Source organism: Heloderma suspectum, chromosome 16, assembly GCF_057233095.1.
Source record: "Heloderma suspectum isolate Gila_16-S chromosome 16, 16-S_ref, whole genome shotgun sequence".
Taxonomy (NCBI): Eukaryota; Metazoa; Chordata; class Lepidosauria; order Squamata; family Helodermatidae; genus Heloderma; species Heloderma suspectum.
The window spans coordinates 3,397,100-3,422,354 of record NC_139473.1 but is presented as its reverse complement, the minus strand read 5'-3'; the positions used below and the strand labels follow the sequence as shown (position 1 = coordinate 3,422,354).

General features: G+C 50.9%; 1 protein-coding gene across 3 annotated transcripts; it reads right to left on the bottom strand.

Annotated features, from left to right (window-relative positions):
- Positions 1–376: 376 nt before the first annotated feature.
- Positions 377–21,652, bottom strand: ADORA2B (adenosine A2b receptor). 3 transcript variants are annotated; one of them, XR_014786108.1, is made up of 3 exons: positions 19,911–21,652; positions 8,018–8,251; positions 377–2,039 (listed from the first exon to the last, which is right to left on the bottom strand). XR_014786108.1 is itself a non-coding variant. In XM_084822538.1 (2 exons), exons 1-2 carry the CDS (start codon positions 21,340–21,342, stop codon positions 1,352–1,354), a joined length of 1,008 nt encoding a protein of 335 aa, XP_084678664.1. In that variant the 5' UTR covers positions 21,343–21,652; the 3' UTR covers positions 377–1,351. The 3 variants fall into 3 exon arrangements, 1 of the variants encoding a protein (XP_084678664.1); XR_014786109.1 differs by lacking the exon at positions 8,018–8,251; XM_084822538.1 differs by lacking the exon at positions 8,018–8,251 and having other exon boundaries at positions 21,023–21,652.
- Between the last annotated feature and the right edge of the window lie 3,603 nt (positions 21,653–25,255).

The following is a 25,255-nucleotide window of genomic DNA, read 5'->3' as shown; positions in this document are numbered from 1 at the left end:
TGTACCAGTGGCAGGACTTATAAAAGCCGTGGTGTGCTGGGATTCTGTGGGACCACAGGAAGGAAAGGGGAGGGGGCTCAGAGTCCAGCTTCCTCCAAATCTCAGCTTTCTTTTCCCAAACAAAAAAAGGTTTCTAGTCCTTATTGGTGGGAGGAGCTCAGAAGCCAGAGAGGTATCAGAATAAGAAGGGTGGGGTGGGAGGGGGAAACTTTAGCATAGTAGCCCCTTGATCAAAATTTTAAAAAAATGACGCAAAGGGAAAAGGCAGAGTAATGTGACAGGGTACAGACACCAGCTTTTCTTGGGTGCAGACTTCAGACTGCCTGGCCAGAGATGTGATTGATTTATGTATTTGCCTACATACGGCCCCGATCATAAAGAGACATCTGCACAGTTCTTGTTCTTGGTATCAGACAGATCTCAAACCTTACTAAGGTTTAAATGTTGGCAAGAATTAAAACAAAACACGTCCACCGCAACACAGAGGTTGCCCACAGCAACTCCCTTTTATTAAAAAAAAAAAAAAAGGAAAGAAGTGGCTTTAACCAGGCCTCTCCATTCCTAATTAAACCCAATTGTTCAGTTAAAGGCTGCAAATTCCCCTTTATTCTGCTCCTTTCCTACCAGTGTTTTGTTCTCTGTGTTGTAGTTTTTTAAAAACATGATTTAGACTTTAACTGGCTGAGCTCAAACGATTTCCCATTTGCGAACACCAGCAGCATCAAACAACTGATGACAAATTTAAATTAAAAAAGGGGTGTGGGGGAGAGAAACATTATCTTTATACAAAACAACCAGTTCTCACATAGGTAAAAAAAAAAACCCAGACTCCTTTGCTCCTCTTTACCTCCATAAGTTCTTTTCTGAGCAGTGAAAAATAAACACTAAAGATATCCCCCCACACACAAACAAACGAACAAAAAACCAAGAGAGAGACAGCAGCGCAATTGGAAACCTGCCCTGGTTACAGAGGCAAGAATGCAATGTGTCTTTAAAAAATGAAAATCTGGAGGAAAAGAAATATTTTTCCTCCCCAAATTTGATCTGTAAAGGGCTCAGACAGCATGGACATTAACCAAAGGGTTCCTCTGTGAGGCCCAATATTTAAAAAAAGACAAATCCAAAACACAAAATATATTGTAGATATATATATCATGGCATTTCATAGAACTGTAGCATTTTTAGAGTCAGGAGGGTCCCCTTCGGCCGAAGCCCCTGCTCGAGGGAGGGAGATGCAGTGTGTGTGTTTGAACAGCAGCAGTGCGAGGCTGCATGGTGGTCGGCGTCGCAGCCTCCTCCGGGGGAGCCGAGGGCCGCAGCCCAGCCGGCTCGGGGCGGGGGGCAGCGGCCCTCAAAGGCAGGTTGGGGAAGTGCTGATGTTGCTGACGGCCAGGTGGCGGCTGCTCCCGCCCTCCTTGGGGCACTTGGGCAGGTCGTCGGCCCTGCAGAGGATGTACCGCGAGAGGATCTTGCGGAAGGTGCACCGGAAGTCCTGGATCCGGTAGGCGTAAATGATGGGGTTGATGGCCGAGTTGGCGTGGGAGAGGATAATGGTCAGGTTCATGACCCAGGCGGGTTTGTTCCGGGACACTTCGTGCTGGAAGAGGGTGAGGCAATTCACAATGTGCAGCGGCAGCCAGCACAGGGCGAAGAGGCCCACGATGATGGCCAGCGACTTCGCGGCACTGACCTCCTTCTGCAGCGTGGTGCGGGCGTTCCCCAGGAGTTCCATCTGCCGTAGCTGCTTGCACGCCACCACGAATATCTTGATGTAGATGACCAGCATGATGAGCAGGGGCAGCAGGACGCAGCCGAAGAAGTTGAAGTAGACCATGTAGCTCATGGTGACCACGTTCTCAAAGAGGCACTCGACCCGGCACCTGGGCGCCCCCGTCTGGTTCGTCCAGTTCCCGGGGGCCACTTTCGCGGTGTCCCTGGCGTTCCAGCCCATCATCGGCGTCAGGCCGATGCCGAAAGAGAGGATCCAGAGCACGGCGATGAGGCCCTGGGCCCGCTTCCCCGTCACGAGGCTCTTGTATCTGCAAACAGAACGGACCCGGGATTAACAGCGCCATCCAGGTGCGTGGACTGCAGACCAAGATCGGCCCTTGTCATCTTCCCGAGGGTCCCTCCTGAACTCTCACCGCGTGGGCTGGACAAGTTAGCGCCACAAAGGTTAAGGGGAGGGGAAGGTGCAGAACACCAGGCCCACGGGTCAAAGTGGACCTGCCTGGGGTCCCAATCCAGCACTCTGGGGCTCCGTTGGTGGCAGTGAGAGCGTCGAGCTAAAATATGCTGGCAGTTTGGGCATTTTGGCCTCGCCCTCTTTTGCCCTTGGCCCTGCCCACCACCGGAATGTGGCCCCCGAGCGCTTCCCCGAAATTGAAACTGGCCCCTGGGATGAAAGAAGTTCTACAGCACCCCTGTAACAGAGTATGGAGCTTGCAACAGTACAGAGAGAATATTATCCTGTCCTAAATGTGCCTTTGTTTACTTTCTCCCATGCTCTTCCCTCTCGTTCCTTCTTTGCAAAAGTCATTGGAATCTTTGTCACCACAGCAGCCGGGATGCTTCTCCTCAGACCTATTTGCATGCCCAGCAGCCAACACACAAGGAAAAGGGCAAAGGCCGCTATGGCTACGAAGCCTGGAAACAAAGAGTCCAGAATGAATTTGGGTGCAGAAAAGTGGACAAGCATCCGCACATCCTAACCTTTGCAGTGACCTTACTGGCATAATGTCACAGTCCCCTACTTGGCTCCTGGCTGCTTCCCAGTTCCTTATCCTTTGTCCCTTCCTCGCACAGAGCTGTACGAAGCCGCTTGAACTGCTGACATCTCTAGATGCCCCAGAAATCAGATTTGGACTGCCACATTTTGTTTGCCTCCATGACCAGGAGAATCTCCTTTACAATGCGCTGCCAGGCTCTCCGGCTCAAAGCACCGTTAAAGACGGGATCCCCTCCATGCCACACTTGGGAATAAGGACGTGGGGAGGGGGTCCTGCCCCACGGTAAACGCTGGGCTGCCTCCAAACGACACCCTTACGAGGTATCCTCCTATGTCAGTCTTTGCCACCCTCTAAATGCTGGATTATGATGATTTGATCTCCATACATCCTAACTGACAAATGCCCTCGGGGCAGTTTACAATCATAAAGCCAAACAACAAAATAGCCATAAATAAAATAATTCAACAAGACAAGTCTCAAAATCCTACAGGATTAAACTTTTTTTTTTTAAGTAAATCATTGAGAACCCAGCAACAAAAATGAGTAAAGCAACCGATTAAAAGTTAAATGCCTGCTGGAAGAGGAAGATCTTAACCTGGTGTCTAAATGTATACAGGGAAGACGCCAGGCTGGATTCTACAGATAGCAGGGCTGCTACAGAGAAGACTCTGGTAGCCACCTGTCACACCCTTGTGGGTGTTGTCACCAAGAGAAGAGCCTCAGGAGACGATCTTGGCAACTGGGCAGAAACCTATGGGAGAAGCACTCCGTGGCAGCTGGGGAAGATGGGAGTTGTATCCTAACACATCTGGAAAGTGGGGAAGGTCGTACATTGCTTTTTGTGCAAAGCACTCGAGTGTGCTGCCCCCAACACCACTCTTCATATAAATGAAGAAGTGGCTGGGGCATGGAGCGGTCAAGATTCGGCCACCCAACCCCCACATGACACCCAGAGACTAGCCCAGTGTCCAACTTCCGTCCCATTTGTTCACCTGGCTGTCCTGGACAGTATTTGTGGGACAAGCAGATCCCCATCCAAGGAACAAGCATTTCCTGATGTACTGAAATCCTGCTGCATGGCTGGTTCCTTCCTGGAGGAGGAGGTTTTGCTGGTCACTTGAGGAGTCCCACCCCTGCCCTCTGCTGACCCACAGACACAGTGCCGGAGAACATCAGATGAACGGCTCAGCATCCTCCCCTCTTCTTAAGAATATAGAATATAAAGCAAGCCCTAGCAGGTTGGAGGAAAAGCTTATGTCGCCCAGTGCCCTGTTTCCGACAGAGGACAGCCAAGATGCAGGGAACGATAGGGTTTGTTCACTCACTCTGGTATATCCCCCACACAGACACACACAGACACTGGTCTGGCGCTCCTCCCAAGGCAACCATGTGTCCATTATTGCCCCCCGTCCTGCACACTGGGAGTTGTCCCAACCACAGCCGCTCGTTGACATGGCCCATCCTATTTCCCAGCAGCCACTGCAGGAGAAAAAGGCACCGTCAACCTAAGTCAAGTTCAAAGTCAACTCTTCCCTGCAGACACACACACACACGCACGCACGCACTCGGCCTCTGCTCTCCCCAGCGTGGGAAAGAGGAGAGCAGAAACGGCACGGCACGTTTTGAGAGAACAATGGGGGGATGTGAGGAGCAGCAGGGGCGGACGCGTGACTGGGGCTGAGGAGGGGCCCATTAAGGAGAACCGAAGCGACGTTCCCCTCCCAAAATTCCTCGGTTACCAAGAAGTCCATAATAATTATTATTACTATTATCTTCATCATTATTTGTGATGTGCATGTCCTGATTTTGTTCCAAGGAACAAAAGGTGGAATGCAAGATTCTCCCTGTCCCCTGCCCTGTTTGAGCCGCACAACAACCCTGCGAGGTGGGGTAGGCCAAGAGACAGTGACTCTGGGAGCCTCATGGCTAGATTTGAACCCCGGTCTCCGCGGTGCTAGTCTGGACATTCTAGGCCTGTGCCCTCTGGGTGTGTTGGAGTGCAGCTTCCATCACGCCCAGCCAGCACAGCCAATGGTCATCCGAAAGGTATGAAGAAACCAGGTTGAGACAGGCTGCTCTGACCACTCCACTGCACGAACTCTCGTACATCTCAGTTCATTGCAGTTGGTCAAGCAGCAGTCCCAGGACAAAAATTCTTCTCTCTGGTCGGCCATGCGCTGATGGCAGAAAACAATACCAAAAGACAAGCAAAAGAGTCCGTATTGGAAAAGATGCAAAGTGGTTTCACTGCTATGGTGTCCCCAAGTTCTGACATGCACACCCAGATTAGGAACTTTTTGGTTTTGCAGGGGCTGCTGAGAAGTCATAGAAGGGGATCCCTACGTCCTTTCACATTACATAACTTCCAGAGTTCCACAATCACTAGTCTGCAGGCCCCACCCATAAGAAAACCCAGTGGTGATCGAAACGGGTAGAAAATGGTTTAAATGGGCAGCAGAGTTGCACTGGCAGAAGCCAGGAAACAGCAGCTCTTGAATTACATCATTATTTAGGGGGCGGGGGGAGGGAGAATGTATCAGAAGAGAAATAGGCAGTGTTGGCTCTTCCGCCCCATCACACGCAGGGGAAGGTGCCCACACACACACACACACACACACACACACACACAGAGGAGAGCCCATTCTTCTATTTATTTGCATTTCTACTTCATATCCTCTATTTGGTTTTTTATTCAAGGATGTGAATGGGCCGCAGCGTTCTTCTTCTCTGCCCCAGGACTCCCATGGAAACGAAACTTCACCGCTTAGTTAGAATTTCATGCTTGAAACAGAGTGACAAAAGGGAAAGATTAAAAAAATATATTGAAAAGACTGCTCTCGCCTCTGCCAGCACTCGAAACAAAGACACGCCCTTCCTTGCTTGCAAAGAACCTGGGCAGCCGGCACGACGCGCTTTGCTCCGATCAAGCAATGCTCACGTCTTGCCCGGTAGGAAGCCTTGCAGAACGTGAGGTGCCCCAGGCACCCCGGCAAGCTTTGCATGACCTAAGCATCTTTGCAACTTAAAGGCCAGCCTTGCTGAGCCTGACCCGCCAGCTCATGAAGCTGAGCTAAGATTGTGCATGTGTGGACCCGGAGAAATGGTCCCGGCTCGGAAACTCGCAAGCGGACGAGCAACTGAAGATGAAAGGTCAGCCACATAGTTGAAGTCTCCCGGTGAGAATTTAGGATAGGAGGACACTCACTTAAATGCGGACATTAAAGATATGCATTCACAACTTTCTGGGGTTTAGTCTCGGCACGACTGGATCGGTGGAGAGAGAGCAGCAACCTCCAGATTCAAGGAGGAGTTTAAAATTCTGCAGGAGCCTGTAAGCTGCTTGTGGGCAGAGACCTGCCATTAATACACGATATGATGACAAAAGTATCCAAGTACCTGAAAAGCCCCTCAAAGGGGATGTGGTATTCATCTCTGGAAGGTCACAGACCACTCACCTCGCTCCCTGCATGATGGTTGTCCAAATCAGAGCTCCTGGAGGGTAACTCTAGGCTCTTGTTTCTGAAGATTTGTGGCTCATGGGACCTAGGATGGGTTCAGTGAGATGAACCAACCGATAGGCCATGGCACGCAGTTCTGCTGAGCCCAGAAAGCAACAAGGGATGGACACCTGTGGACCCAGCTGCAAAGGCAGCTCAGTCCCGGGATTACCTTAGCCATAGTAATTGAGGATTGGAGGCCGGGCTAGAGAAGTCCCAGCCTGCTTTTGTTCCCCCTCCTCTCTCTTCCTCCGTTTTCTACATCCAGTACAACCAGAACTGGACAGAACCAATGTGTAGTCTCCTCCCCAAAGACCAGACTTTTCCCCAAGCACTTAAAAAACACTCAAATATTAATGCCCCTGAAAGAGGCCTTTTGCGCTCTTTTGTCTCATGCGCCTGTGCATCAATTAATCGATCAATTATTGATCTGGCCATTAACACACAAACGTGTCTCAGGAAGCTTGTTCACCTGCCTGTGTGCCAGTGAATAATTAATGCGCGAAGTTGGGTGTCTGTTCGTTGCTTGACAAGCTTTCACAACAAGCCTTCTGTTGTGTTGCATTTTACGGTTTTAATGGCAGCAAACAGCCCAGAGACCTATTGGGCAGTATGAAAATGAAATCAATAAATGAAACCAATAAATAAATTTATAAGCCAGTGGGGGTGTTGTGACAGGGCGGTGCCCATTTCACAGACAGACAACTGAGGCTGAGACAGAATTGGCTTAGAAATCTTTGCCTGTTGAAGAGGCCCTGCAAGAAACTACATGACAGAGAGATGAACAGGAGCATTTGTGTCTCACCGGCAAATAGCTCCATGGAAGCCAACCGTCAGTTTAGTTAGCCCATGCTTTGTGAAGCCACACATTTTTCAGAGGGCTCAAAACATATACTTTATCTCAGTAATTGTTCACACACACTTCCACTGTTGTTTACATATACATTATCCCAGTAATTATTATTATTATTATTATTTATATACTGCTCCACATCTAAACACATTCCGTAGCGGTGCACAATAAAAGATAAAGAGATAAAAAAATAAAAGAAATAAAACACTGTCTTAAAAATTGTTGTTTTAAAAAAACGAGTATCAATAAAAACCATAGCTGGTCAGTCAAGGGAGGCTTCCTGGAATAAAGATGTTTTCAGGAGGCACCAGAAACAACACAGTGTTGGCACCTGCCTGACCTCCAGAGGCAGGGAGTTCCGTATAAAGGGGGCCACCACGGTGAAGGCTCTCCTCTGGGTGGACTCCAGTCAGGCCATCGGTCCATGCAGAACCACCAGGAGCCACCTTCAAACGAGCTTTGCCCTGTAAGGCAGGCCAGTGTTGATATCCCCATATCAGAGAAGGAGAGACCGAGGAGGAGAGCAAAGGTGCGACATCTAGCCCACCTGGTTTCCAAGTCCAGCCCTCTGGGTTTCAAGAGGTGGCCACACCCTCTTTCCCCAACCACAAATTCTTTGCTGGTTCTCCGGCTTTTCCCCCATTCTAAAATGTTGCAATGCCTCTCCTAAGGCTTAATTATGAGCAGTAACAGCTTTAAGCTCAAATATGCAGGTTTTTCTTGGCATTTTGGATCCATCCCCTTCTTCTTTGGCCCCTGCCTCATTTTGCCTCTGCCCCACCCACCCTGAGAGCTGCTCCCGGGGTGAAGGAGATTCAACACCCCATGAGTAAAGCCTTGTCTGTGCTCTTGTCATCTTGAGGCCGACGGCTATCCCAAAAATTCACCAGAATGACCCATTTTCAAAACCTTGGACTCAGTCCCTCTTGGAACCTCACCTTACCCCACTGTGCCTAGAATCGCCACCTCCTCAACCGAAGTATCTCGTTGAATGAGTTCTGCGGCTCACTCTCAGCTGCACCTTCAGGGCATATGTTCTCCCGGGGCGGCAAAGACGGCATTTCAAATGTTTCCATTTACAGAAGGCTGCGAGTATTTTGCGCAGTTGCAGAATGTGCTGCAGAATCCAGAATCCCGGTTTGTCTTCTTATTTTTACCCCCTTTTTTTCCATCTGCGGATGCACAAAGCTACTTTCACCATTAAAGGTTCAAAATGAAAGGTTAAGTGTTGCACAGGACAGGCCACCGTTTATGCATGTTTAGGCAGAAAAAAGTCATACTACTCCCAGTATGCCCCAGCTAGCCATGCACAGGATTGTGGGACCTTTTTCTGTCTAAACATGCATAGGATTGCAGCCTTAGAACCTTAAAACAGAAACAAGGAATCATCATTAAAAGAGAAACCCAGCAAACTAACAGTTTAAAACAACAGCAGATAAAAACCAAATCCAAAGCACCAGGTCAAAAAGCTAAGGCAAAGCCTTCCAAGCAGTCTTATTTTTAATTTTTAAAAGTGGGTTTCTAGATCTCATGGTTTGAAAACCGTGGGCAACGCATGGGGGAAAAAAGCACACCTTTTTATTTTTAATTTTGAGCACCTCTGGTATAAATTCAGGAGGTGATATTTATTTTCCAAAAATTGAGCAAGTGTTACAACTCATTAATCAATTTGGGAAATTGATGGCTTATGGCTTTTGAGTAGTGATATGGGTTTTCCAGAAAATTTAGAATTGGATTTCCCCCCTATGCATATTAGCGTAATTATGGTAATTTGCATAAGGTAATTTTCAGTTTGCATTGGAAAATTTCCTGATGCCCAGGAGAATGATCCAATTTGGCTTGTTTATTTTACTTGTATTGCGTAAACAACAAAATGAAGGGGAAAACCCCGTTACTTTTTTGTCCCAATACACAAGTATTTGACCTCAAATATTTAAGTGGGAAAATTAAAGCACACTTCATGTGATTGAAGTCGACATTTTTATTGGAATACTTGTAAAAATGTAAACAGAATCGCATGCGCATCCCTTACATTGTTTAAGCTTAAGAAAACACATAAATGTACTTAAAACTGTGTTTAAGAAAACACACACATTTGTGTGTTTAATTTGTTGTGTTTTCTTAAACGGTGGACGTACTAATACATTTTAGCAACCCATGATATGCTGAGAACCGCTCATCTCTTTCAACAGAGTTCAGATCTCTACCACCGAGGTTGTTCGGGCGCCTTCAGTTTTGCTGTCACTATTTATTAGCTCCCTTTCACTCTGAGACATATATGCATTTTGAGGACAAATCTGTATTCTCTCACATACTTGCTAGGGATAATCACCCGAAAAACATTAATTGCAACTTGGAAACTGCCGCGTTGGCCTACTATTGTATTTGCAACTGGTATCCAATCGTTGTTACTAACCGACTCACGAAAAGGGACATTTGCCGCGGGAAAGTTAAGTGCCGGAAAAATTTCCACTCTATGCCTGGTGCTCCTGGGTTCCCCAGATGGCCGCACCCCCGTCCCCCCGACCGCCAGTCATTTGGTGGTGTCCCGACTTTTGCACAGTTTTTTCCCCATTCTGAAAGACTGAAATGCCTCTCCCAAGGCTGGCAGGAAGAGCTTTAAATGAAGAGCATTTCATTTCTATAGCCCCCAGTAGCTGAAGCTCTCTGGGTGGTTCACAAAAATTAAAACCACAAAGTGCAGCATAAAACAATATAAAATATGAACGCTTAAAACCACAATATAACCACCAGAATAAAACCCAGCAGCAATGCAGAGATTTAAAATACAGATTTAAAACACCAAAGCTAAAAGACTAGGAAGCTAAAATGCTGAAATACTGGGAGAATAAAAAGGTCTTCACCTGGAGCTGGAAGGAGTACAATGTAGGCGCCAGGCAAACCTCTCTAGGGAGCTCATTCCACAGCCGGGGGGCCACAGCAGAAAAGGCCCTCTTCCTGGTAGCCACCTTCCTCACTTCCTTTTATTTAACCTAAAATATGCTGACATTATTTAAGCCCCCGCCGTTTTTGCCCCGCCTACCACTGTAATGCGGCTCCTGAGAGCTTCTCGAAAAGGGAGTTTGGCCCACTGGCTGAGAGAGGTTCAAGCTTGCTGTATTCAACGTGATTATTGTCTCGTATTATTGTCATCGTTGTCACGGTTTAGAAATAGCGGCATTGGAGAAGTATGTTTTGCCTTTCATTTCATAACTGCAGGAAATTCTGTGATTCATTGTTGTAGGAAACTCTGTGGACACATGGCTAGATGCTATAGTTACCGCTATTATTATTAATTGTTATTACTATTTATTTTATTTATTTTTTATTACATTTCTATACCGCCCAATAGCCGAAGCTCTCTTATTAGTCATTATCATCCAATTAACTATTAATTAGCAGCAAATGGGGGGGCAGCTGAGGTCATTTCTCATCTTGTAATGGTAGGAAACACTAACCAAGTGCAAGTTCTCTGAAGTTGCAGCGTGGGAAGCCAGTGTCAGCCCACACTCGGGGGATCTCATGACCAATTTGCTTGATAAAAATGGCAGCTACGAAGAAAAAAAAAACCAAAATACTTCCTTTCCTTGTGCTCTGCATGCCACAAACACGCCCCCCAAAGAAAACTACCCGGAGCCAAAAGACGGCTGGATTCAAGAAGGCCCCTGCTGATGCAAAGATGAGTCATTCCCAAACACGACTCCCACAAAAGGTGCTTTGGAAGCAGCCCCTACATGGAGTCAAACTGTGAGAGGTCTTTCTAGTGTAGCTTCCCCAAGCTGGCGCCATCCGTGGACTACAAGTCAGGGCAGCCAACAGTCAGGGAAAATGGGAGGTGTAGTCTTACACGATCTGGAGGCCGCGAGATTGGGGAAGGCGCATCTAGCCCAAAATTATTTGGTTTGACTGGTGGCATTTGTCCAGGGGTATTCCCATCTTCTGCTACAGGGGTGGGCAACCTTTGAGGTGGCCCCCGCCCCTGAGGGCTGCAGGGAGGGATGTGCACCCCCACCTCTCTGGGAGCCCTCTTTCCCAGCACAATTGTGCCACAGGAGAGGAAAGGGAATTTGGGGAGGTATCAGGCAGACTGGGCGCCTGCAGTGGGCCATGTGGGTGGCCTCTGAGGGCCGCAGGTTGCCCGTATGTGACCTATACCTGACTGGAGGTGCCAGGGGCCTTCTGTGTGCAAAGCCCACCACTTTGCACTTTAACCCTACCACTGAGCCATGACCACCCCCCCCCCAAGCATATTACCAGGGCCAGTTATTTGTCCATCTAGCCAAGTATTGTTTACCCCAGGGATGGGGAACCTGTGGTCTGCCAGATGTTGTGAGATTACAATTCCCATGAGTCAGCACAGCCAATGGTTACGAGTGGTTTCCCACCCCTGGCTTACTCCGACTGGTGGTGTTCTTTCCCCATGGTCTAGGGGAAAGAAGGTTTTTTTCCCATCATCTATCACCGGATGCATTTTTAGCTGGACATGCCGGGAATTGGACCTGCAACCTTCCCCCCCCCGCCCCCGAAGTGCTTCCGTATATGCAAAGCAGCCGCTCTACGCACTGCGCCGTGGGCAGTCCCTCCATCCAGCCCTTTTGAACCCCCCCCCCCCGGGCTTGCAGCCAGAAGGGCTCTCAATGGCATTCCAGGCACTGCTCTGGAACGGGGTCTTAAGCGGCATGTGGCTTGGCTCACTTAGAGTCATAGAATCATGGAACAGGGTTGGAGGGGGCCCATAAGACCCTCGAGTCCAGCCCCCTGCCCAATGCAGGAGTCCAAGTCAGAGCATCCCTGAGAGGTGGCTGTCCAGCTTCATCTTGAACGCCTCCAGCGTGGGAGAGCCCACTGCCTCCCGAGGGAAAGACGACTTTCTTGAGTCGTCTGGAGTTTGGAGACCGCACAGACTGGAGGGGCGGCCAGAGACCTGGCTGTGCAATGTGGGTTCCGCCCCCACCTTCCTAAATCAGATTTCCCCAACCTGCCCCCCTGCCCTCGAAGTGCTGGACTGGCTGAGAATGATGTGGGTCGCCATGCAACATGTCTGGAGGGCCGCAAGTTAGGGACAGCAGCCCTAAATCGACTGGGATCCAATTTAGCATGTTTGTTTGGCGCGTATATATATATCAAACCTTATGCTTAGCTATCAAAACTTATATTTTGTTAACAAAACTTACAACAAAAATTACATTTTGTTAACAAAGCTACTCCCAAAAATGCAGTGTTAAATTGCACTTAGTGTAGAAATATCTTTAAAGGTTTTTTTTCTCCCAATGGCCCAAAACATCCAGAATATTTGATTAGGAAAACACATGTCAATACTGCACGCTTCAGGCACAATCCTAAACACACTTAGAAGGGACCAAGCCCCACTGAACACAGTGAGGCTGTCTTCCGAGTAAGTGTGCCCAAGATGCAGCCGTTGACATGGCTGAAATATTACAAGCACATGCAAAGCTTGAACAGGAAATAATTTTAAATCTGGAATACTTGCAAAGCAGCCACCCCCCACCTGCCCCCTCCAGATTTGTCAGATTGCAGTTCCTACAATCCCCATGCTGGCTGGGAATGATGGGAGTCATGCTACGACACATCTGGATAGCCAAAGACTGGAATGCAAAGTATTTTTTAAGATAGGCCAAGTTTCACAGCATGCACTTTCCGTACATCATTTAGATTTTAGGAGGGGGAAAGCAGAAGGCACAGAAAACGTACCTTCCTAATTTTAGCATGCCTTAAGATCTGTGAGTGCGAGATGTACTGATATTTCCCAGGGGTAGTCCTCCGGACAACAAAGTCAGTTACAACTTGGAAGCTGACCAGTCGGACTTAATACTGTATCCGTTCCTTCGGTTACACCAGCTTTCCCCAATCTAGTGCTGTCCAGATGTGTTGGACTGCAATCCCCTTTATTTCCCAGCCAGCATGGGGATGTCACAAACTGCAATCCATCACATCTAGAGGGCACCAGGTTGGGGAAAGCCTGGTGACACATTCCTTTTTGTGAACCAATCAGTTTTTAGGACTGGAAATGCTACAATGGAAATAAATATATTTCTCACACTCATAAGAACCTAAAAGGAGCCCTGCTGGATCAGACCAAGGCTCCATCTAGTCCAGCATTCTGTTCACACGGTGGCCAACCAGATGCCCATGGGAAACCCACAAGCAGGACACGATTGCAACAGCACCCTCCCGCCCAGGTCCCCCAGCAACACAACACGTTCCTGCCCCCACGTTTCCACTTGCGTAAGATTGCTCCAGGTACACCAGTATCACAGTGGCAAAAGAGTAGGAAGAGGGGCCAAAAATGCTCTTAGAGCAGCCCTGCGCAACGGGTGACACACAGACTTGGTTTGCACATAACAACCCAAAGTACAGGTTGAGTGTGGGTTGGCGTTGAACCGTGGGTTGTCATTACGTGCAAACCCTGAGCTATGGTTTAAGTATGGGTTGTTAACCATGAACAACCCGAGAAGAGAACCCATGGTTTGTTGTTGGGTTGTGAACTCTGGCTTGTTCATGGTTAGCAACCCATAGTTAAACCATAGTGCAAGGTTACCATGTAACAACAACCCAGAGTACAAGTTGAGTATGAGTTGTCATTGAATTGTCAGTTGTCATTACACGCAAACCCTGTAGCTATGGTTTAACTCTGGTTTGTTAACCACAAACAACCCAGGGTTCACAACCCAACAAAAAAGCATGGGCTCTCTCCCTGGTTATCAACCCATAGTTATATCATAGTGCAGGGTGAGCATGTAACGACAACCAACGATTCAACGACAACCCATACTCCGGGTTGCCGTTACATGCAAACCAGGCCATCAAATCAAATGCAGCCTGCTGGCCCTGGATTGTGGCTTGCTGGGTGCTCAGCGGCGCAGCTAGGGCTGAGCCTTGGGATGGAAGTCTGGGGACCCTCAGGTGATGGGGGCAGCAGCAAAAAGTGTCAGCACCCAGGACAGCATGGGCATGTTGGCAATGTTGCTGTAGCTGCCTTTCTTCATATTTAGGGATGCCTTTTCCCTTACCAACCTGCCTGGTCACTGAGGTCATTGGAGGGCTTACTCCTGGTGGTCCCACATGGACCTATAGCCCAACTGGAATCCACTGGAGAAGAGCCTTCGGTGTGGTGGCCCCTTTCTATGAACTCCTTGCCTCTGGAGGCCAGGCAGGCGCTAAAACTTGTGCTATTTCTAGCGTCTCCTGAAAACATCTTTATTTCAGGAAGCTTTCCTTTATTTATTTATTTGCTTGTTTGTTTATTTATTTATTTCTATACCGCTCAATAGCCGAAGCTCTCCTTGACTGACCAGCCACGGTTTTTATTGGTACTCTGTTTTTAAAAACAACAATTTTTAATATAGTGTTTCATGTCTTTTATCTTTTTATCTCTTATTGTGCAGCCACAGTTTTAGTGGAATTCTGTTTCTTTAAAAAAAAAAAAGTAACATGGACTTCTATTCTTTTATCTTATCTTGTAAGATTATTATTATCATTTATTAGTAGTAGTAGTATTAACTTTAAAAATATCTCATCCTTTCCGACAACAAAACGGTGTTTATTGCCAAGTTTAGCGTGTTTAGCATCAGAGCAATGGATGTAAACGCTATTTTTTTCTCATAGTCGTGACTGAGCTATTTATTAAATTTTATTCATTAAATTTATTAATCGCCCCTCTGGCCCGTCACCTGGCCCTCTGGGCGATGTACGTCAATACAAACAGTTTTAAAACAATAACATTTTACATTAAAACATCATATTTCTAAAAATACCCTAACCCACCCCAAAAGCCTGCCTGAACAACCAGGTTTTTAATGCGTGGTGGAAGCTCATGTAATTGAAGTTGAAAATGCAAAACAGCACATGCTCCGAGTTTAAAAACTGCACATGCTCCGAGTTTAAAAACTGCATATGCTCAGAGTTTGTTTTTAAAATCAGGGTTGCCAAACAAGTTGTTTGGCACTGACAGGGGGAGAAAAGGAACGTTGGTTGTGCTTCACAACTGAACCAATCCACGTGGCTGTTTAAAAGGGTGGGCACCATAAAACCGTTAAGTCCAGGGTCCAAGCAGGTTTCCTTGCTGCGCTACCGCGGACACTGAACTCCACTTTTCGTTTATACAAGAGTTCAAATATGAACATACCAGCTTTCCAGGACGTTCATTGCAATTTGTAGTAACAACACATCCAACCTAACAATATAATATTGGCATGGATCTGAAGCGAAGATAACTTAAGGAAGTTCACCAAGTTCGCCCTTCTTCCGCCACCTGACCCTGCATTGCTTAGGAACCCCGCTACCCTCCAGGGAACGGGGCTGCAGAGGGGAGAAAAGGGGGTGAAAATGTTTCCTTCTTCATGTTAACTCATCTTCATATCCGAGCCATTGCAATGCAACATACATCGGCACGGACTTTACAGCCCCGTCAGGGTCTTGGACCACCCTCAAAATCTGTCCCACACTCTTCTGCAGTGAATATCTCGCCCCAGTTCAGATGAAGCCACAGGTGAGCAGCCGAAATGGAAGAGAGACACAAACCGCAGGGGTTTGTGTCTCTTTTCCATTTGAAATGGAAGAAATGCCTTCAGCATTTCAACCCCCGCCCGCCGTCCCCCAAGGAGCAACGGTGGTCTGCCCTCTGAGGGTTTACCAAATAAATAAACCAGCGCAATCACCTGCTGTAATCTGGAGAGAAGATGAACTTGCTGATGCATCATCTGGGGCTGGTTTTGCACGGCAGGTTTCGTTTTTGCACAAAGGTAACCCTGCATTTTCTTGTCACCTTTTTCTTTTTGTTTGTTTGGTGTTTCAAACAAAGTCACACCCCGGCACAGTCAGCGCCTGTCAAACTGCCGTGTTCTCTTTCCTGCCTCCCGACATCAAAGCAGCGTTCTTAGGTGTGAAAAGAAAACGTTGGTGCGGGCAGGACGGTGTGCACCCCCTAAGCTGCACACCAGCTCTTCAATGGGGTTGAGGTTCCGGCCCAAAACAAGCTGACAGACTCCTTTCCAAATTGCCAGAACTGAACGTCCATCTTGTCTGGGACGGACTTCAATTTTGCGCTCACTCTCTCTCACTCACTCACTCACTCATCCATGCCAACGTTTGGAAGTGGAGAGGGACAGGCTCTTAGAGATCCATATGAGACAGTCCTTGGCATCAGTGCGAGAGCCAGTGCGCTGTAGTGGCGAGAGTGTTGGACCAGGAGTCAGGAGGTCCGGGTTCTAGTCCCCACTCAGCCATGGAAGCTCACTGGGTGACTCTGGGCCAGTCACAAACTCTCAGCCTAACCTACCTCACAGGGCTGTTGTTGTGATCCCAGAAATAAAATAAGATTCTAGTCCTCATGGTTGTGAACAGCAGGCTGAAGCAGGGACCTGCCTTATTCACTTTTATAATTTGTTTAAAAAGCAGGGTATAAGTATTTCAATTAATCAATTGATTAAAATAACACTTCTCATTCTGTTCTGTAGTCACAGGATTTCTCCCACAAAACCCAAGGAACAAAAGCCGAGCCTGTTTAGAAATGGGAGATTTTCTAGTGTTCTAGGAAAGTTATGCAACGCCTGGTATCTTACATTTCCACTGGAGAACCAGATCAGCAAATACTATAAGGATGCAAGATTGCATGTAATACCCCAGAACAAAAGTAGTTCCCAGCAACTACTGATTCCTCCTTCCCTGGAACTCTATGCGAATTCTGGTTATAAGAACTCCTTCACCTTCTTAACTACTAATGCCCAGGTGTGTGTTTTTTGTCCTTCCTCCCAAACGCTTTCCCTTTTGTGTTGTGTCTTTTAGATGGTTAAGTCTGAGGGTGGAGACTGTCTCATATGGATCTTCGAGAGTCTTTTTTGGTTTTTTGGCAAGAGAGCAGGATAAAAACGCTTTCTACAAACAAACCACCACCATTCACGTCCCTCCATGACTACAGCCTCCTCTGCTGTTGTGGACCGCGCAAGCAGAGCGAGCACCTCTTTCCTCTCCCAAAAAGTACGCTCTTGTACAAGATGCCACGAGCGGGAAGTCCCCTGCAGGCTCTCTCTTTCTACAGGCGTCACATTTTCCTCTGCAGGAACTCCTCCACCGTCAACATGGTCACAGAACAAGTCGAAATGCAAGAGAGAGACTTACTGGCTCTTCAAATAAGCACATTTCTGCAGGGTGCTGGGAGCCAGCCTTTCCCCAAACCAAGCCCCCCCCCCGATGGATCGGACTACAACTCCCATCAACCCCCTGGGGATGACGGGAGGCGCAGTCCCATGAATGGAAGAGACACGTCTCAAGATGCTGGAACAAAGTTTGTATTCGTTAACAAAAAAAAAAAGGCCCACACGTTTTGGCCTATTTGTATTCTAAGGCCTTCTTCAAGGGGTTATAAAAACGTCTGCAGAAATTCCTGCTGCGCTTTTTAACAATAAAATCTTCGTTTCAGCATCTTGAGATGTGTCACTTCCATTCGTGGGTCTACTTTAGATGCTCTCCTGCTTTTTCACTCGTTGGAGATTTATCATCCAGGGCTGATGGTTTGGTGGTGTGTGTGTTTTAATACTGTTGTGACTATTTTATCGTTCACACCCTGCAACTTGGGCCCATCACTCTGGGCACTGACCAAAGCAGGGAAAGCAATGACTGCTGTTAAAAGAACAGGGGATAATCAGCAGGTGATGACAAACATCTCCCTAAAGGTGGGTGGGCGAAAGGAGAGGAAAATGCTTTCTTTGGTAATTTACTATACATCAAGCCCAGCAGAGGCGCTGTGAAGTTGGCAACCTGGCTTGGAAAGACCTGCGGAGACCTGGGGCCTGCAAAGGGAGGGAAGCCGTGGTCAAAATTTTGATCCTTGCATATAGGATCCTTGGGTATGTCGCAGTATCAAATAGGAGTGTGGACCCTGCTTCAGCCCAAGAGCCAAATTCCATTCCAGAGAAGCTCTCGGGGGCTGCATTCCAGTGGTGGGCGGGGCCAAACATCCCCCAAATACTAGCATATTTTAGCTTAAAGTTCTTGCTACTAGTCACTAAGACTTAGGAGAAGCGTTTCGGCCTTTTTGAATAGGGGAAAACAGCAAAGAAGCCGGGATGCCACCAAACAACCGATGGTCAGGGGAAAGGGGGCGTGCGTGGTCATTTGGGGAACCCAAGTGGGCCAAATTTGGCCCACGGGCCTTTGGTTCAACACCCCTGCTGCAAAACACTGTGGGTGTCAATACAAACATAGGAAGAGCCCTGCTGGATCAGACTGAAGGCTGCTCTAGTCTCGCATCCGGTTTCCCAGAGTACCCAACCAGATGCCCCAATAGGACGCCCACAAGCCAAATGCAAAGATATCTCCCATCCTGGTAGTTCCTCCCCTAATAATACTGAAAGGTATACTGCCTCTGAACTTGGAGGTTCCATACAAGCATCAGGACAACAAATAGCCCTCGACAGACTTTATCCTCCTTTGTGAGTTTGCCAGATCCCCCTTAAAGGCCACCAAAAGCCATGGCAGTGAAGCCCATAAATTAATGACGCGCCATGTGAAGGAGGATACAAGGAAGGAATATAAATATATATATATATATATACACACACACACACACACACACACACACACGCTGATTGCAACCTCATTCTCTGGGCAAAGACCCTCATGTAGCCAAAACAGCGCTGTTCATGCACAAGTGACCAGTTCAGGGCAGCCAAGTTTGCAGAGGTCCCAAAAATATTAACGGGGAAAAATATGAGGGGGAGATAAACCCCAAAAGCAACAAAACGAGACTTAAGTATGCTCAGTGGCCCCAGAATACTGTGTGAATGTTCTGGGCGGGGGGATGTAAAAATTGGGGAATGGAATAGAGTAAGTTTGAAAGGGGCACAGCTGACTGGCTGGCATCCTGAACAGGATCACTCCATGCTGCAACATTTTGTTGAGGTCCTTCTTGTACTAAGGAGAGCATGAGCATTCCTGATGCAAGGCCTTCATTGTTTCTCAAGGGATTGATTTACGGAACGCAGGAGACCAAATGATGCACAGCCTTTTTCTGACGTCAAACCTCTCTGGCCTGCCAGCAGGGAAGAGGTAAAGTTGTGACTACCAGGAGATGTTCGCCCGGAGGCCTCCACTTCCGCGCAAGAGGGAGGTCTCCCATGAAAGGGGTGGCCCTGGTCTCTGCAAGTCTCTCCCCCCACCCACCCCAAAATAGAACATCTATCGTGAAGACATACACACAAGACCTTGAGCTGCTCCCACAGCTGTCCTCCATCAGAGACAACATACCTGTCACACTCCCAGTCATAGAAGGAACCGTTGGGCATCACTTTGCCTGTGGAGGGACCCCAAGGGCTAGAGCCTCTGTGCACTCCACCTTGAACTACAGCCTCGACTCAGCCCTGATTGAATTCGTGGCCCACCCGACACCAGCACCTCCCGCAGCTGCATATCACAGGGAGAAACTGGTGCTGGGCAGGGTGTATGCGGAAATCTCAACTCCGGGGACAGACGTCGAAGAAGCCCAGAGGTTCCCGGAATGCAGCCGGGACAAGAAAAGCCCACATGGCTGCGTGAATGGGGCGGGGCCAACAGTGCAGTGAAGTGGTTAGCCTGTTGGGCTAAGACTGGGAAGAAGACCTGGGTTCAAATCCTCACTCACCAGGCCGACTCTGGGCCAGTCGTGCACCCGCGTGCATGCGTGCAAACTAACTCTCCCTCCCTCTCTCTCTCTCGGAACTAGTTTATCTCAACTGGATGAAAGCAGTCATTACTATTATTATTACTATTACATTCATTATATGCATTTATCCAAGATGCTCAGGAGGATGTGCGTGGGTCTTCCCCCCCTTTTACCTTCACACCAAACTCGTCAGGTCAGGCCAAGAGAGCAAGGGATTTTCTCTCTCTCCATTGCCTGTCGTCGTCGTCGTCGTCGTCGCATCGTTCGCAGTCACCGAAGATGCTCGGGGCGACTGAGGTACACGAGTCTCCCCCCACCCCCTTCGCCCCTCAACGCCCCCGGGGGCTGGTCTGCCCGAGAGAGCAAGGAACGCGCCTCGGCTCCCTCGCGAGGGGAAAGGGCGGGGCACAGAGGCAACGCACCGCCCCATCGTGCCCGTCCCCTCCTTCGCGCGCCGAGGGCTCCCGGCCCTGCCGGGTCAGGGCGCGCGGCCCGTTTCGCTCAGCGCCCTGCGCCCGCCGGATACGCCCGGCCAGCTCGCGCCCAGAGCGGGGCAGGCGCCGCCGCTGCCCCGGCTGGCCCCGGCCGCCCCGGGCGGCGCCTCCCACGAGCGCGCGCGATCCCGGCCGCCCCGCCCCGCCCCGCCAGGCGGAGGCGGCCGCCCACCCTCCGGCCGGCGCGACGGGAGCTGCCGTCCGGCGCGCGCTCGCCTGCGCGCAGCCTCCCCGGGCCGCCCTCGCCCGCCGGCTCCAGCCCGCGCCGCGCCCGCGAGGCGGCTCGTTCGAGGGGCGAGCGGGCCGCGGCGAAAGGGGCGCCGGCCTGGCGAGGCGGCTGCGCGCGGGCGGGGCGGCGAGGCGAGGCGCGGGCGGGCGGGCGCCGCGCGGCTCGCCGCTGCCGGGGCTCGCCGCCTGCGCCGCGCGGAAGCCGGGCGCGGCCCCCGAGCCGGACCTCGCGCCGCGGGCCGGGCACTCGGGGGCGGCCGCCCTCCCTCCGCGACGCGCGGCAGCTGCGGGCGGCCGCCCCGGCCGCCCCTCCGGCTCCCGGGGCCGCGCCGCCGAGCAGCCCCGGCCCGCGGGGCTGCCGGAGCCGGGCGCGGCGGGTCCGGAGCCGGGCGCTCCGGAGGGCTGAGCGCGCCGGGCAGGGCAGCGCAGGGCCGGGCAGGGCAGCGCAGGGCCGGGCAGGGGCGCGCAGGGCAGCGCAGGGCCGGGCAGGGGCGCGCAGGGCCGGGCAGGGCCGGGCCGGGGCGCGCAGGGGCGCGCAGGGCCGGGCCGGGCGCCGGGCGTACCTGAGCGGGACCTTGATGGCCAGGTAGCGGTCGACGGCCACGGCCAGCAGGCTGAAGATGGAGCCCTGCGTGAGCACCAGGACGAAGCACGCCAGGAAGAGGCAGCCGTGGAAGTCCGTCTCCAGGCCCACGCTGATGGTGACGGCGAAGGGCACGGCCAGCAGCCCCACGGCCACGTCGGCCACGGCCAGCGAGACCAGGAAGTAGTTGGTGGCCGTCTTCAGCGCGCTGTTGGCGGCCACCGCCCAGCACACCAGCGCGTTGCCCAGGATGGAGAGCAGGGCGAGCGCCAGCTCCACCGCGATGTACGCCGCGTCCATGCCGCGCGGCGGCGCCGCCGCGGCGGGGCGCGCGGGCGGGCGGGCATGGGCCGGGGCGCCGCCCGCCGCCGCCCGTCACCCCTCGCGGGCGCCTCCGGCCATCGCGGGCGCGCCGCCGCCGCTAGGCGCGCGCCTCCGCGGGGCGAGGGGGCCCCTGCGCGCGGGACGGGCCACGGCCGGCGAGGCGCGCCCGGGGGCCGCCACGGGGAGTCCCCGCCAGCCGCGGCAGCTCCCGAGTCTGGCCCTGAGAACGAGGCGGCCCGACGCGCCCCCTCCTGCTGCCGGGACGCCCCGCGCCGCGCCGCCGACTTCGGGGCCACTTCTTCCCGCGCGGGGGGCGGCGGGCGCCTCTATATCAGCACTTGGGGGGAGAAGGGGCGGGGCCCTGCGCGGGGCTCAGCGCCCCATTGGCCGGGCTGCGCTCGCCGGCCCCGCCCCTCCGCTGCTTTTGGCCGTAAGGCTTCTAGCCGAGGCGCGCTTGCAATTAACTCAGACGGGGGGGGGGGGGTCCCCAGTGGAGCCTGGTGGCTCCGATTCCGCTGGGGCTGTGCATCCATTCTGGGTGTCAATCAGAACCAGTCAGAGCTCTAAGGGACCTATCCAAGGTGCTGAACCCGTTTAGGGTTCAGCACCTTGGATAGCTCCTTTAGAGTCTTGGACAGCTTCTGAGGAGTTCTGGCTGGTTCTGACTGAAACCCAGAATGGTTCCCCCCCCCTTGTCTTGTCTTGTCTTGTCTTGTCTTGTCTTTTCTCCTTTCTGGGCGAGTCGATGCAGGCGCCACGGTTTCGTGAGTCAGACGCTCATTCATTCCTATCTTTTAAATAAAAGACAAGACAGGAAAAAAAAAAAGTGCTTATCTTCCAGCGCAGAAGGGCTAACTGCAAGATCGGGGGGGGGGGGCGGGAGGAAGAAGACGAGGAGGAGGATACACTCTGCACGTGCTCAGAGGCAAAGTATTGTGAAATCGGAAAGCGTCCAGGAGACCTTGTAAATCGCGGCTAGTCCTAAAACAGGTTAGCCTTGAGAGGGTTCCTCCTTTAAAAGTGGAGTAAAAACAATTTTTAGATAGATAGATAGACAGACAGACAGACAGACAGGAGAAGATTGCAGAATGATATGTCATATAGTATTTCGCCTGACTTGGTGAACCCTCAAAGCTTGCACCCTTAAAAAACGGCCAGTCAGAAAAATGCCCTTCCTTCAAGCTAATCGAGCTTATTATCCTGCTGGCAGCCCAAACCCCAGAAGCACAAACGTTCAGCCATTCTGTTTGTTCCCTTAATTTGAAACGCTCCTGAGCTAGTCTTTTGCCAGAGCTCCGAGAGCGGCGGGCAGAACCAAAGCCACGAAACGATCGCCAACAGATAGGCGAGAAGAAACAGCCTCCGGCCGGCAAGCAGATGTGTGGTCCTGCCAGCTCCGTTCCGACCTGAAATGTCCCGCTCCCCAGCGAGCCCCGGCTGGGCTCTCTTAGGGGCTCCCTCGCTGTTGGGATTTCCCCCCAGCGAGCCCCCTCTGTGCTTTTGCAAACCTCGAGTTCCCCCGCATCTGCTGGCATGTCCCTCCTGGGCGTGGTGGTGCTGTTTGGGCTACCGAAGCAACGGCACCCGCGCCCTTGGCGAAGGGGGGATGAGAAGACCCTGCTCCTACCTTAAGGGCGCGACCCTACGCGTGTTTGGACGGGGGGGAGGGGGGTGCCCCAGCCAGCATGCCCCAGCATGGGAGTGCATCCTAAATAATTATGCTATTCAAAACAGTATTTACAACACAACGAGGCAGATATGTTTGCGCCCAGCTGTGGAAGGGAAAGGCAGCAGCAGAATCCACTGTCTGGGGGTCTTTGCCCCGCCCCACCGCATCCCACCAGCTCATAGGACAACTCCGGCAGGTTTAAATGAAGGCCACAGGCCGATGAATGAAAGCTGGGTGGTTCAGCACATCTGCACGGATTGATTCGATCTCCTTACTTGCAGGGAGGTGGAGAAGGCGGGTTCTGTTGTTATGATAGGCTCTGTAGTGTCTACAGTTTCAGAGTCAGTCTCTCTCCGAATGCCAGTTTGCCGGGAAACGTGGGCAGGAGGGTGCTGTCACGCTCCTGGCTTGCTTGGGGGCTTTTCCCTTGAGGCATGTGGTTGGCCAGGGTAGGTAGGAATGGAGCTTCCCTGTTCAACAGCAGTCTACCTCAGATACTGGGGGCACCAAACCTGCAGGTCTTCACAGCCCAAGGGTATCTGACCAGCCACTGACAGAAACAGGATGCTGGGTGAAATGCAACCCTGGTTCTTGTGTTCCTTCAGGACTATTAAATTGAAGCCCTAAAGATGGCCTAACACTCAACAGTGGCCACAAGACTGGAAAAGGTCAGTTTACATTCCAATTCCAAAGAAGGGCAATGCCAAAGAGTGTGCAAACTACCGCACCATTGCGCTCATTTCACATGCCAGCAAGGTGATGCTCAAAGTCCTACAAGCTAGGCTTCAGCAGCATGCGAACCGAGAACTACCGGAAGTACAAGCTGGGTTTCGAAGAGGCAGAGGAACTAGAGATCAAATCGCCAACATTCGCTGCATCATGGAGAAAGCAAGAGAATTCCAGAAAAACGTCTATTTCTGCTTCATTGACTACGCTAAAGCCTTTGATTGTGTGGATCACAACAAACTGTGGCAAATTCTTAAAGTGATGGGAGTACCAGACCACCTTACCTGTCTCCTGAGAAACCTGTACGAGGGTCAAGAAGCAACAGTAAGAACCGGACATGGAACAACCGATCGGTTCAAAATTGGGAAAGGAGTACGACAAGGCTGCATATCGTCGCCCTGCTTATTTAACTTATATGCAGAGTACATCGTGAGAAATGTCGGGTTGGATGAATCACAGGTCGGAATTAAGATTGCTGGGAGAATTATCAACAACCTCCGATATGCAGACGATACCACCCTAGTAAGAAAGTGAAGAGGATCTCAAGAGCCTCTTGTTGAGGGTGAAAGTGGAGAGTGCAAAAGCTGGTTTGAAACTCAACATTAAGAAAACGAAGATCATGGCATCTGGCCCCATCACTTCCTGGCATATAGAAGGGGAAGAAATGGAAGCAGTGACAGATTTTACTTTCTTGGGCTCCAAGATCACCACAGACGGTGACTGTAGCCATGAAATTACAAGACGCTTGCTCCTTGGGAGGAAAGCTATGGCAAACCTAGACAGCACAGTAAGAAGCAGAGACATCACCTTGCCGACAAAGGTCCGTCTAATCAAAGCTATGGTTTTCCCAGTAGCAATGTATGGCTGTGAGAGCTGGACTATAAGGAAGGTTGAGCGCCGAAGAATTGATGCTTTCGAACTGTGGTGCTGGAGAAGACTCTTACGAGTCCCCTGGACTGCAAGGAGGTCAAATCGGTCAATCCTAAAGGAAATCAACCCTGAGTGCTCATTGGAAGGACAGATACTGAAGCTGAAGCTCAAATATTTTGGCCACCCAATGCGAAGAGAAAACTCCCTGGAAAAGACCCAGATGCTGGGAAAGACTGAAGGCAAAAGGAGAAGGGGATGGCAGAGGGTGAGATGGCTAGATAGCATCACCGATGCAATGAATATGAACTTGAGCTCCGGGAGAGAGCGCAGGAGAGGAAGGGCTGGCATGCTCTGGTCCATGGGGTCACGAAGAGTCGGACACAACTTAACGACTGAACAACAACAAAGATGGTCTGGAGCGGAAGCTGGGAAGATGGATTATGCACAGCGTCAGTGTGGTGTAGTGGTGATGTAGTGGTTAGAGTGTCAGACGGGACTTGGGAGATCTGGGTTCAAGTCCCCACTGAGCCATGAAGCTCACCGGGTGACATTGGGCTGGTCACTGACTCTCAGCCCAACCCGCCTCACAGGGTTGTTGTGAGGATAAAATGAAGAGGAGGAGGG

Bases quoted from the DNA above. Each gene is read 5' to 3' on its own strand.
- ADORA2B (XM_084822538.1), bottom strand. From the start codon at position 21,342: ATGGACGCGGCGTACATCGCGGTGGAGCTGGCGCTCGCCCTGCTCTCC. The intron at 2,040-21,022 runs GTACGCCCGGCG...TTCTGTTTGCAG, and splicing joins GCCATCAAGGTCCCGCTCAG to ATACAAGAGCCTCGTGACGG.